This window comes from Eucalyptus grandis, chromosome 6 (genome assembly GCF_016545825.1).
Source record: "Eucalyptus grandis isolate ANBG69807.140 chromosome 6, ASM1654582v1, whole genome shotgun sequence".
Lineage (NCBI taxonomy): Eukaryota > Viridiplantae > Streptophyta > Magnoliopsida > Myrtales > Myrtaceae > Eucalyptus > Eucalyptus grandis.
This window is the reverse complement of record NC_052617.1, coordinates 48,308,412-48,320,514: the sequence shown is the minus strand read 5'-3', so window position 1 is coordinate 48,320,514 and position 12,103 is coordinate 48,308,412. Positions and strand designations below refer to the sequence as shown.

The 12,103-nt window shown below is 38.5% G+C and overlaps 1 protein-coding gene across 1 annotated transcript; it reads left to right on the top strand.

Annotated features, from left to right (window-relative positions):
• Positions 1-3,341: 3,341 nt before the first annotated feature.
• On the top strand, positions 3,342-11,849 carry LOC104452159 (subtilisin-like protease SBT5.4). The gene is made up of 12 exons (XM_039314634.1): positions 3,342-3,387; positions 5,902-5,948; positions 6,582-6,691; positions 6,795-6,892; positions 7,024-7,188; positions 8,008-8,116; positions 9,121-9,646; positions 9,904-10,001; positions 10,141-10,389; positions 10,531-10,645; positions 10,754-10,967; positions 11,074-11,849. Exons 1-12 carry the CDS (start codon positions 3,342-3,344, stop codon positions 11,607-11,609), a joined length of 2,313 nt encoding a protein of 770 aa, XP_039170568.1. The 3' UTR covers positions 11,610-11,849.
• The last annotated feature ends 254 nt before the right edge of the window (positions 11,850-12,103 follow it).

Sequence of the window (12,103 nt, the reverse complement as noted above, 5' to 3'; positions counted from 1 at the left end):
CCCTATAGGTTCAGCCAAGATATGGAAGGAGGAGATCAAAGTGCAAACTCAAACAAGCAAACATGCTGCTATATCTCTCCAATTAGTATGTTGAGTTGTGGTTCATACTCTCCATTAAGAGGAAGGTATGGGATTTTCGAGGGGCCATCTCGGTAGGGGTTTAGGGGGTAGCGCTCCTAGCTACTAGAATGATTTTTATAGTTTGAGTTTGTAATTTATTGGTAGTTTAGGCTTGAATGCATGAATAGATATTATTGCCTATATATAATATATTTTTCTTGTAATTGAGAGTTGTAATAAAAAAGGTGTAAAATGCTAATTATAATGGAATTTTTTGCTGGGTATAACTGTAATTTAAGAGTGATCCTAGATAAATCTTGTGTTTCAATTTCTCTTTCTCGTCTTTACTCTCTAATTTGTTGTGTTTTTGCACCTAATCCTAATATGCAATTTTTAGTACAATTGATCATCAAATTGACGAAATCAACATGCGTATCCACATAAAATTTTTTGGCTATAGGGAGAATTGGAGTCTAGAGGTGAATCACATCCAATTGAACACTATTTAGCAAAATTAAGCTAATTAAAATGATCTTCAAATTTTTTGGATTTGTTTTTTATTGAAATTCGAAATTAATAATAAAGAATAAGTAAACTATCTAAAGTGAATAATATTCTAATTTATTTTAGGAATAAATTTAACTTAAACTATATCTTATCTTAAAAGCTATATAAGAAATCAAGACATGCCAACATTATTTAAAATTAGCCCTAACAAAAATCACCCATCTAAAAGTATAATCTAAAAATTATAATTCTATAAATGCAATTCTAATTTACTAACCCTAAAAATACAGTCCTAATTTACTAAATCTAAATGCTCCAATGCAATATTTAGAATTTTAGGCACTTTTTGATTTTTTTGATTTTTTTTTAATCTTTCCAAACAAGTAATTATTTTAAAAGAATGAAGATAAGAATTAAAATAACCGAAAAAAATAATCCGTTGTCTCACGGATTAAATTAACAATTATTTTAACTCTATAATGATTTAATAATTGAAATGCTATCCAAATTCCTAAAAATTAAAGTAATTAAAAAAAATAACCCGGCGTCTTACGGTCAAATTAATAATTACCTTAATTTGGGATAAAACCCCTAATGTCTACAAGGTCTACATACAATACTATAATTCAAATAATGAAACTTAAAAATAAGCTAACATAATAAAAAAAATAAAAATAAACTACCTAAGGTCCTGCGACAGAAACAGGAGGCAATAAGTGGGTCAAGAGCACGGCAGCAGGCTCGGATCAGGAGCGGCGATGGCAGGAGCTCGAGGCGGTGGCGTCAGGTGTCGCCCGGGAGGGGGCTCAGCGAGTGCGGGGCTGAGCAAGAACAAAAACTTCGTTGCGGCTGGGGGGAAATGATGCACGGTAGCTCGGACCGCCGGTGATGGGCGTCGCGGGCAGAGGATTCCGGGTGCGGAACTGGTTGGAGCAGTGGCACGGTGGAGTGGCGGGGAGCGCGAGCGTTGGCGGCTGTGTTGCTGTGCGTTAATGCCGAGTCTGGGGAGCGAGATCGGCGCTCCGGTGCTGTCGATCGGACTCCGAGCAGGTGCGGGGACTGAGCAGAAAGCGGTGATGGCGCGGTGGCGTCGGTTTCAATGGCGGAACTTGGGCGTCGTGCTCCGGCGAAGGGAAAAACCGGCGTTACAGCGGGTTCAAGTTCTGGCTCGCGGGCGGAGCAGCTTGGATTGCAGCATCGGGTCGCTGGTCTTCGGCTCCGAACAACGTCAGCGCGGTGAACAGGGATGTCGGGGCGAGTTCACGGGTGCGGAGGCGCAGCGGCGGAGGCGCAGCGGCGGAGGCGCAGCGGCGGAGGCGCAGCGGCGGAGGCGCAGCAGCGTCGGTTGCTGCAGAGGCGGAGTCGCGGTGGCTGAGGCGCGGTAGCGGCTGGCAGAGGCGTTGGAGATGGAGGAGTGGTGGTCGGCAGCTTGTTGGGCGTCGCAGAGAGCAGCAGTGCCGTGTAGAGCAGCAGCAAATGGGGGAAGAAAGTGAACAGTAGGGGTCTTGTCAACCTTTTTCTTTGTTTTCTTCTTTTTTTTTTCTTTCCCAATGACCGGTCACTTCCTCGCTTTCTCCCCTTTTCTTTTGACTTTTCTTCTTTTTCCCTCAAAAACTGAAACTCTCTTCTCTGTTTTCTCTGTTTTCTCTGTTTTCCCTTTTCAATTTCTTTGACGAAAAGAAGCCTCCCGAAAGGTGAAGAGCAGCCCCTACTTATAAAGCGAAAACTTGAGTTCGTTTCGCCCGTGGAGATTTTCGCTCAACCTCTCAACAACAAAGTGGCCCAAAATCACGCGGTTGAGTTTTGAATTGATTTTTCAAATTTGTTTTTTTAAATTTTCCTATAATCAAAGATTATTTTCTATTTCTATTTTTAAAATTAAGCTGAGTTGACTAATTTAAATGGGTTAGGTCAACTTTGGTCAAACCAAGTTGACCCGAAATCTCCTGATTGTCTCATTTTCCAATTTCTTCTTACAATTAACTAGGCCAACTGAAATTTTATTGGGTCTTGACCCAATGGTTCGTGTTCGATTTTGGTCCAATTTGATTTGATTGGGTCAGTTTGATTCAAATGAGTTGGCTCAGTTTGATCTAATTGATTGGTGACATCCCAATTATATAAATTCCCTTGAATTGGATTAGGCTGTCAACTACCATTGAGGTTTAATCAACCCAATTGGGCCTTATTTAATCAATTTGGGCTTCATATCCAATATGGGTCAAACTAAATTGAGTTAAGTGGGTCAATTCGTCTTGGCATTTGCTATTTTGGTGAAATTAAGGCAATTATCGTCATTTTGTCAAAAATTGACATTGAAATTGAGTTAATTGGACTTAATCACAATCAAATTAGGCTAATTGACATTGGTCATGAAGGATTGATCAAGACCCTAATTGGCGCTTGAAATTGGACAAATTTGTCTTCTGCTTGGAATTAAAAAATTGACTTGACATTTGAATGTATTACGACTCCTAGATCAAATATCATGAAAAGAAGTTTTCTAAAAAATGGCTAGAAACCAATTAATTTTGAATTTGGTTGATGAAAATTGAATTTTTAGTATGAGTAAAATTGATCAATTCAAAGTTCTTTTTTTGGGACAGTTCAAAAAGAAATTTCCTTTCATGACTAAACTGATACATGAAAGAGAATATTAAAAATCTGAGTAACAAAACAAACCCACAAATCTCCAAAATAAACAAAAAACAAGAAATCAAGACACTTCATTAGAGCATTATTGGCAGAGATCATCACGAGCTCGTCCTTCAAGAATGGATTTGTCTCAACGACTAATCATTAAATCACATAGCACCATTAGTGATGAGCACACATCGAGATCTCTATATGTATTTACGGCTTTACCTTTCAGCAGTGTGCACCTAGGTTTTGTGTCCCCAACACAATCATGTATGGAGACAACATAAACACGTTGAAAAAACTCAGACACCTGTGAGAGCGAGCCATGTAGGCAATGTGTAGTGCCAAAACTTTTAGTGAAAAATATTGAACAAGCACGGATTTGACACTGAAATTAAATTACTGTGAACACCATTTAAACTAGAGGTGGAGTACTTATTCATTAAAACTTCAAAATCTAGAATTAGATTAGAGAGAAAATCTCCTAGATCCAAAACTAGATCGGGGGAATTAGGAAAGAAACAAAAAGAAATAAAAGGAAAAGGAACTTCTTTGAATGATTTGATTTGACAATTTTTATTTTTAGTTTGATCAAAGGTTGAATTTAGTGGTTGACCAAAAAGTCAACTTGTAAGTCTTCTTTGAATTGTTGGTGAAATTAATGTTTTGGTTTATACAGAACACAGTGTAACTTGAAATATACTAAAAAACACTAAAACGACTTTTTTCTTTTACAAGAAACAAGCCCGTCACCATCTAAAATCCCGAATCTCGGCTTTTTACCTAAAGTGTTATCCTTTTTTAAGGATTGCTAGGCCTAGCGTGATCATGCTCTAGATGATTCCTTATTCTCGAAATTGTTATTCCTCAAAATAAACCTCAAAATGTTTGACCATGCGTGTCCAAAAGATGTTTTACTCAAATTTTACTAACAACGAAATACCATTCACCAAAATTAGTTAACTGATTTTGTGGCACTTGCTGAGGAAACAGATAACTATGCTTTGATGGAATTCAATCAACGTCAATATAAACAAAATTTTGTGAACATGTGCCTTGACTGACTATCCTGAATCTATTGTGCGTGTAATCGGCCATGGCCATGCTTGAGAGCTTGGAGACTTGGCAGCCATGGCTGCAAGTGAGAAGAGAGAGAACGACCGCAATGTTGATGCAACGCTGGAAGAGAAGTGATCATCAATGATGCTGATATAAACGCTCCGCGGCAACTTCATGATGTTGAGTGAGATCAGGCACCGGAACTAGCTCAATGCAGTTGCGAAAGGAAGAACAATGAAAGATGAAAAGAAAAATGAAAAGGAAAAGAAAAAAAAATTAAAGAAAACAGTAAAATCCAAAAATGCCCCATCATGGCTTTAGAAAGTGGCATGTGAGATGCGTGCTCTAACCTTTATTTAAGAATCAATAGGGGCCAATTCCTCCCCCCCCAAAAAAGACTTTAAACTTTATGTCTATTCCCTAATCTGCCCTGAATTTTTTACGTCTTCTAAAAATCGTAAACTTTAGGTCCAGTCCTAATCTACTCAAAACTTTTTTTTTATCTAAAAAAAAAAACCCCAAACTTTAGGCTTAGTTTCAAATTTGCCATAAAATTTTCTTTTATCCTATATTAAACCCAAATCCAATCCCAAATTTACCCCAATTTTTTTTTATCGAAAAGCAAATCATCAATTTTTACTTTAGTCCTAAATTTGTCCCCATTAGCCCTCTGTCCAAAAGTCACAATTTGTAGTCCCTAATTTTTTATATCCTAGAATGGTTTTATTTTGAAGATAATTTTTCATGTCACCTTATTGATGTGTATTTATCATTGATGTGGAAATGCCACATTAAGTTGGGACTAGACCATGGGATAGATTTAGAAATAAATGGAGGGTAAAACCCCAAATGGGTACACTCATAAAATGCTACGGTTCATCTAACTTAACAAAAGTACTATTTAACATAAACTAATAAAGTGTAAATTTGTTACAGGTGTACCATTTTAGATTAATTAGCTTGAGATAAATTTGTCAAGTGTATTAGTTTATGGGTTCTAGTAGTCAAAAAATTAGTTTGGGATAAATTTGTCACATGTGTACCAATTTATAATTTTTCATGGTTATAGGTATTGACCCATTTTTTTTGGACAAAATAAAATTCAAGTTAATTTTGGGACTGGACTTAAAGTTTAGGGTTTTTTCTGAGATAAAAGAAAAGTTTATGGCAGATTTAAGACTTGACCTAAAGTTTTGGATTTTTTTTTGGAATTGACCCGAATAAATAGCCACTTCATTTTTTTACAAAACAGTCCTACTCTAAACCCTTATCTGGTATTTTACCCAATTTGAGAGCATAAGATTACGTTGACTTCATTGGTAACGAGATATTAACTCACGGTTCGTAACTGCATAATGATCTTGCTGAAAATCAACAAGGGGAAAACCGAAATCCTTTTTGCATAATCCACACATTTCATAATGGTGTGTTGATAGGTAATGAAGAAAGCTTCACTGTTTTTCCATGAAAAGGCGAAAGCAGAGATTAAAAAACTGGGAAAAGCATAGCAAGACGTTTCATCTGCAGTTACTTGTCTGCAAACAAAAAAATTATATTATATTCGAGTTTGTTTTAATTTGCACAAGACGAAGAGATCAATGGGGCTCTTCTCTCATTCCCATCTTTTCCTTTCAGTCCTCCTTTTGTGTTTGGTGCATTCACCCACCTTTGCCTTGAAAAAGGTAATGCTCACTTTTATCCTTGTTGTACAAAAATAAGATTTATTGAGCTTTGGTGTTTTCAGTCACGAAAGTCTTTAGATTTGATCTCCAATTGTCTTCGCAGAGTGGTTTATTTTTCTCATCTTTTGTCTAGGATTTTTCCCAAAATTTTGAGATAAGTGCACTAAAGTCATAAAATTCATCATAAAAGTGTAGTCGAGTCTTAAATTTTTTGAAAAAAACGTAGTAATCACTTTAAAAATTTGTCAAATTGGTGTAATCAATAAGTTGTTTGATCCAAATCTAATTTTTTAAACCTATATTCTATTTAAGTTAAATTAAAAAAAGCTAATTTAAATAAAAGGAAAAACCAGTGAGCTTGCAGCCATGTAAGAGACAGTCATATGAGAGAGAGGACTTGATTGTGCTAATCTGCCAAGTTTTCGAATTGATGGTATGTTTTGAAAGTCTTAGTTTTCAATTGCAATTTCTTGATGAGTCTTAGTACCTTTGGTCTCCATTTATTTTTTTTTGGTGGTGCTTTCATTGATTTCTATCAATGTCGTCTCTCACTCTGCTTCTCAGTTTGATCATTTCTGGGCGTTTGCTTTTCAATGGCCTCATTTTGTTTTCTCCTTTCTTTTTTGCTTTTAGCCTTATATCGTGTACTTAGGATCTCATGCACATGGTCCAGAACCGACCGCAGCAGATTTTGAAAGTGTCACAGATTCTCATTACGATTTACTCGGATCGTACTTGGGAAGGTATAGTTCCAATTTATACTTCACAAGCATTAAACTCGTATTTTTTCTTCATTTGTAGTAAAACGTGATTTCTTTTGTTCTGTACTTCAACTTATTTGGACAGCAATGAGAAGGCTCAGGAGGCTATTTTCTATTCATACACTCATCACATCAATGGTTTCGCTGCGATTCTCGAAGACGATGAAGCGGCAGAAATTGCCAGTGAGAGTTTGGCTATATTATTATGTGATTTTGACCTACATTTTTGATAAATTGGTCTGCGAAGTTAAGAGAATGCTACTCTGTTTTAATCTTTTCCATCTGCAAAATTCATGGCTTATCTTTTGATGCAGAGCACGCTAATGTCTTATCTGTGTTTCTGAGCAAAAGAAGGGAATTGCACACAACGAGGTCATGGCATTTCTTGGGGCTAGAAAGAAATGGAGTGATTCATAAGAGTTCCATCTTGAGGAAGGCTAGGTTTGGTGAAGATACAATTATCGGCAGCCTCGACACAGGTATCTTTCATTATTTTTGGGATTGCGGAGTTTTTTTTTTTTTTAAATTAAACTATGGAATCATATTTTTTCTTTTCCTTTCTTGTGGCAAAATTGGTTTAATTGCATTTATCATCATATCTCCGTTACCCCTTGCTGCATGAGTTTTTGGAACCTGATTTGATGGCTGGACGTTTTCAAGTAAATTTAAGTATCCTGATCATTTAATGAGTTCATGAAGTTAACCACAACAACTCTGCTACGTCAAGCGTTATTGTATTGACTCGACCTTACCATTTCTAGATCAGCATCTTCTGCACACGGGTAAACAAAAGACAAAAGTGAGACCGTAAAGCCTATGTACTCATGTCGGAAAAATTACAAGCTGCAAATCAAGAAAAATGTCCTTTTATCAATTTTCGAAAGAGCTTCATGAGTTTAGGAAATTGGTGTTTTAGCTATTATTTGATTAGAATTTAAAAAATTGAGACAGTATGACTGAGAATTCTCCCACGGACAAACTTACTCTGTCATTTCTAACATAGTATGAAAAGATTCTTATTGCATTCGTGCTTTGCAACTTTTCTTGGTTTTATCCAGTAAGTTCAAAACCATTGATCTCATCGTCCTTTAAAAAAGCTTCATAACTTCTACATGGAAAAGCTTTAGGAAATGGTAGTAGGGTCTCAGGATATGAATCTTCACTATTCACAAAATGATTTTGCTTCCTTTGTGCCTAATACTTGGCATCACACCTGCGATACTGTCAAATGATTACCTTTACGACATTTTGATGGAGATGCTTATGGTTTCTCTTTTCTTTTTCCTTTTTTCCTACAGGTGTTTGGCCAGAATCGAAGAGCTTTAGCGATGAAGGGATGGGTCCTATTCCGAGAAAGTGGCGGGGAATCTGTCAGCGGGGCATAAAAGATGGATTTTCTTGCAACAGGTTTTATTCCTCCCTGAATTTAATTTCCTTTTCTTCTTTGCCTCCCTGAATTTAATTTCAAGCGTTTCCACGGATTAATAATTTTTTTAGTTTCGGTTGACTTGTTTATCATGTGTTTTTCAGAATAATTTTTCACAGTTGCATTTTTAGTCTTTACAGCAAAAAGGAGAAACGTGTATTTCAACTGGTTTAATGAGAATTCTGTTCAACTTTTAATGAACATTGTTGGTTGTGGGCAATGACAATGACTCAATAACGGAATGTTTTAAAGAGAATGGTCCAGAGTTTATACAGAAACAAGTTCATTAAAAGTTGTCACTAGCACCATTTTCGAGGGAATATTTGAAATTTTTATCGAAGCATAACTTCAAAAGTTTGAATTCGTCCTATCTTTTTCCAACTGCATTAATTAAAGTCTGAGCCCTTGATCTGCTCAGCTGTTTTATGTCCGACTATTACATGCAATGGCCGATCCACCTAGGACTTTTGCCTGGTTGTTTATTGTTTAGCAAGCTATGACATTGACATTTTGCATCTTTAAGAAGAACGGGGCTTGCTTCATCAGGAGCTCATACTTGTTTTTTGTACCCTCTTTCATTTATGTCGTTCACATGGCTAATATTGCTTGTTAAAGCACGGTCATGATTCTGTGTTGTCGTTATGATGGGATCTTCATTACCCTTGTCTCCTGCAGTATTGTTTAATCTGCCAAATTTTTCTACTTTCTTTGACGAGTTTCACAACCCTGCAAGAAATTGCCTCTTTCGAGAGATCATGTTCTCTTGAAACGTTAGAGCTTCCAATATCATTTATTTTAATGGTTTTCTCACTTACAGTCCTCGAAATTCTTTATTTTCTGTGTGTGCTCTTCTTTCATGTCAGGATGATTAATTTTACAATACGAGACTTTAAAAGATTACAATTTAAAGAAATGAACCTTGAACGATTGTTTCATGTGACTTTCCCAACTTAGTGAATCCAATCTCTCATTTCTCTGTACTAAGGAAGCTGATTGGAGCGAGGTACTTCAACAAAGGCTATGCTGCAAGGGGCGGACACCTCGACTACACATTCTTCACGGCACGGGATCATGAGGGTCACGGGTCCCACACTCTGTCGACAGCGGGAGGAAGCTTTGTCCCAGGAGCGAGTTTTTTTGGGTATGGCAATGGAACAGCTAAGGGAGGATCTCCAAAGGCCCGTGTGGCAGCGTACAAAGTGTGCTGGCCTGAAAATGAGTGCTTTGACGCGGACATCTTGGCAGGCTTTGATGCTGCGATAAGCGATGGCGTTGATGTTCTTTCGGTGTCTTTAGGCGGGAATCCAGAAGAGTATTTCATGGATTCGATTGCCGTTGGATCCTTCCACGCAGCTAGGAACGGGATTGTGGTGGTTTCTTCTGCCGGTAACCGTGGTCCCCCACTGGGGACCGTGGGCAATGTTGCTCCATGGATGATCACCGTTGCTGCAAGCACGATTGACCGGGAATTCACGACGTACGTTGCTCTTGGAGACAAGCAGCGCCTAAAGGTATTGGACTACTCTTATACAAAGATGGGCTTGCGAGTTGTCCTAGGTTGGTCTCTGAATCTATGTGCCGTGTAATGACTAAACTTGTTGAGTCGATCTTGCTGCCCATGAAAGAAATTCTTCTTTCTTCAGTTCACCTGTTTATTCTTTCTAGGTATCAGCTTCTGTTTATTTTCAGACGGTAGGTCCTTGTAGTTTAAATGGTTACGCTTTTTCTTGATACCAGACGGGTACTGAATTTATGAATTTTCTGAAAGGGATCGAGCCTTTCGGCCAATAGGTTGCCATCCAATAAATTTTATCCACTAATCAGCGGCGCAGATGCGAAGATTACAAATGTGTCGGCAGCAGAAGCGTGAGTTTAATCTGCTGACATTTTTCAAAATATTTTCTCTCTCTCTCTCTCTCTCTCTCAGCCATATCCACTTCTGTATGGTACATTTCACTTTCTAAAACCACTATAGGAAATCTGAGTATTGCTTGAATTGTTGCAGTTTGCGCTGCTTGGCTGGAACCCTTGACCACAAGAAGGTGAAGGGGAAGATCTTGACGTGCCTTAGCGGTGCATACGAGGCAGTCAACAAGGGTCACCAAGCTGCACTTGCAGGTGCTGTTGGGATGGTTTTGGCTAATGATGAAGCGAATGGGAAGGACATTTTTGTTGCTGAAGCTCACGTTCTTCCCACTGCTCACATCTCTTTCCTGGATGGGAAAGTTCTCTTTACTTACATCAACTCCACGAAGTAAATTTTCTAAGCAGTTTCTTCTCTTATTTTTCACCTGCTGGCAACCATATTTCTGGGTCATCTACCTTTTCTTCAGATTCTCTCATTCTGATATGTGCTTTTACTTCTCTGTGCGCATGTGTGTACGTACTGTCTTAGGTTTCCTGTGGCTCATATTACTCGTGCGAAGACAATGTTAAACACAACACCTGCTCCAATTATGACATCCTTCTCATCCAGGGGACCGAACACTGTCGAGCCAGCAATCCTGAAGGTATATTACTGAGATCAGTTGGTAATGTTTCTGAAGTTGTCTGTGCTTTTTGGTTAATCCTGTTAAGTTTCTATGCCAAAACATCTAATTCTCATTGGCGTACTTCAGCCCGACATTGCTGCACCTGGAGTGAACATCATTGCTGCTTATTCGCTGGTGGTTGGTCCAACAGGTCAAGAATTTGACAAGCGTAGAACGCCTTTCAAAGCAGACACAGGCACCTCCATGGCCTGTCCTCATGTGTCTGGCATCGCTGGTCTCCTCAAAACCCTCTATCCCAGTTGGAGTCCTGCCGCAATACAATCAGCAATCATGACCACCGGTAACATATCTTCACACGTTCCTTCTGTCAATTCTTTTTCTATTATATGTTAACGGCAAGCAGATTCTTACTTCTTTGTTGTGTCTAACTTTTGACAATTACACAGCAAGCACACGAGACAACAAGGTAGAGCCGGTGCTCAATTCTTCATTTGTCAAGGCAACTCCTTTTTCATATGGTGCTGGACACATCCGGCCAAACCGTGCTATGGACCCTGGTCTTGTGTATGATTTGACGGTCCATGACTACTTGGACTTCATATGCGCCCGAGGCTACGATGAATCACAACTGAGATTATTCACCAATGAGATTCACACATGCCCTAAACATTTTAATGTGGCGGATATGAACTACCCTTCTATCACTGTCCCGAATCTCAATGGCACGGTGGTGGTCACAAGAAGGGTGAGGAATGTGGGCACTCCTGGCACGTATTATGTGCGCATTAAGGCACCAGCGGGAGTGCTGGTCTCCGTCCAACCACAGAGCCTGGTGTTTGAAAGGTTTGATGAAGAGAAGGAATTCAAGGTGGTGTTGAAACCTAAGGTTGCTGGCAAGCCCGTTGATTACGTGTTTGGACGGTTGATCTGGTCTGATGGGGTGCACTATGTGAGGAGTCCTCTGGTTGTGAAGCACCGGTGAACATGACAACTGCGAGGAAGATTGGGGCCTGACAAACTAAATAGGCTCCGACGGTAGCTGGCTCTAGCCTTCAATTTTCTCTTTGGGGGAGAGAAATTTCTCAGGGACAATGATTTTTTTTCCTTTCTACAAGAGGAAAAAAACTATTTCGTTTATTTGGGGGAGAAAAATGAAATCTGTTTCATGTATTGACAAGTTTACTTGCTAATAAAAAGTGATTATAGATCCAGATCAAAGAAATGGTGGAGCCATCTTCAATCTATCTTATGCTCTGTTTTGTTGCATTATTTCTGTCCTTGAAGTCAAATCCAAATGCCGACCTAAAAAATAGAAAAAGTCAAATTCAAAACACAGTCAAGAAATATAACTAGGTGTCATAATTTTACGCATGCAATTCGCGTTTGCAAACTATCCCCTTGGGTCCGCAAGTCTGTACTAACAACATAATGAAAAATAAAGAAGCAAAGATATTAATGGAAATGGGTACTCAGAAC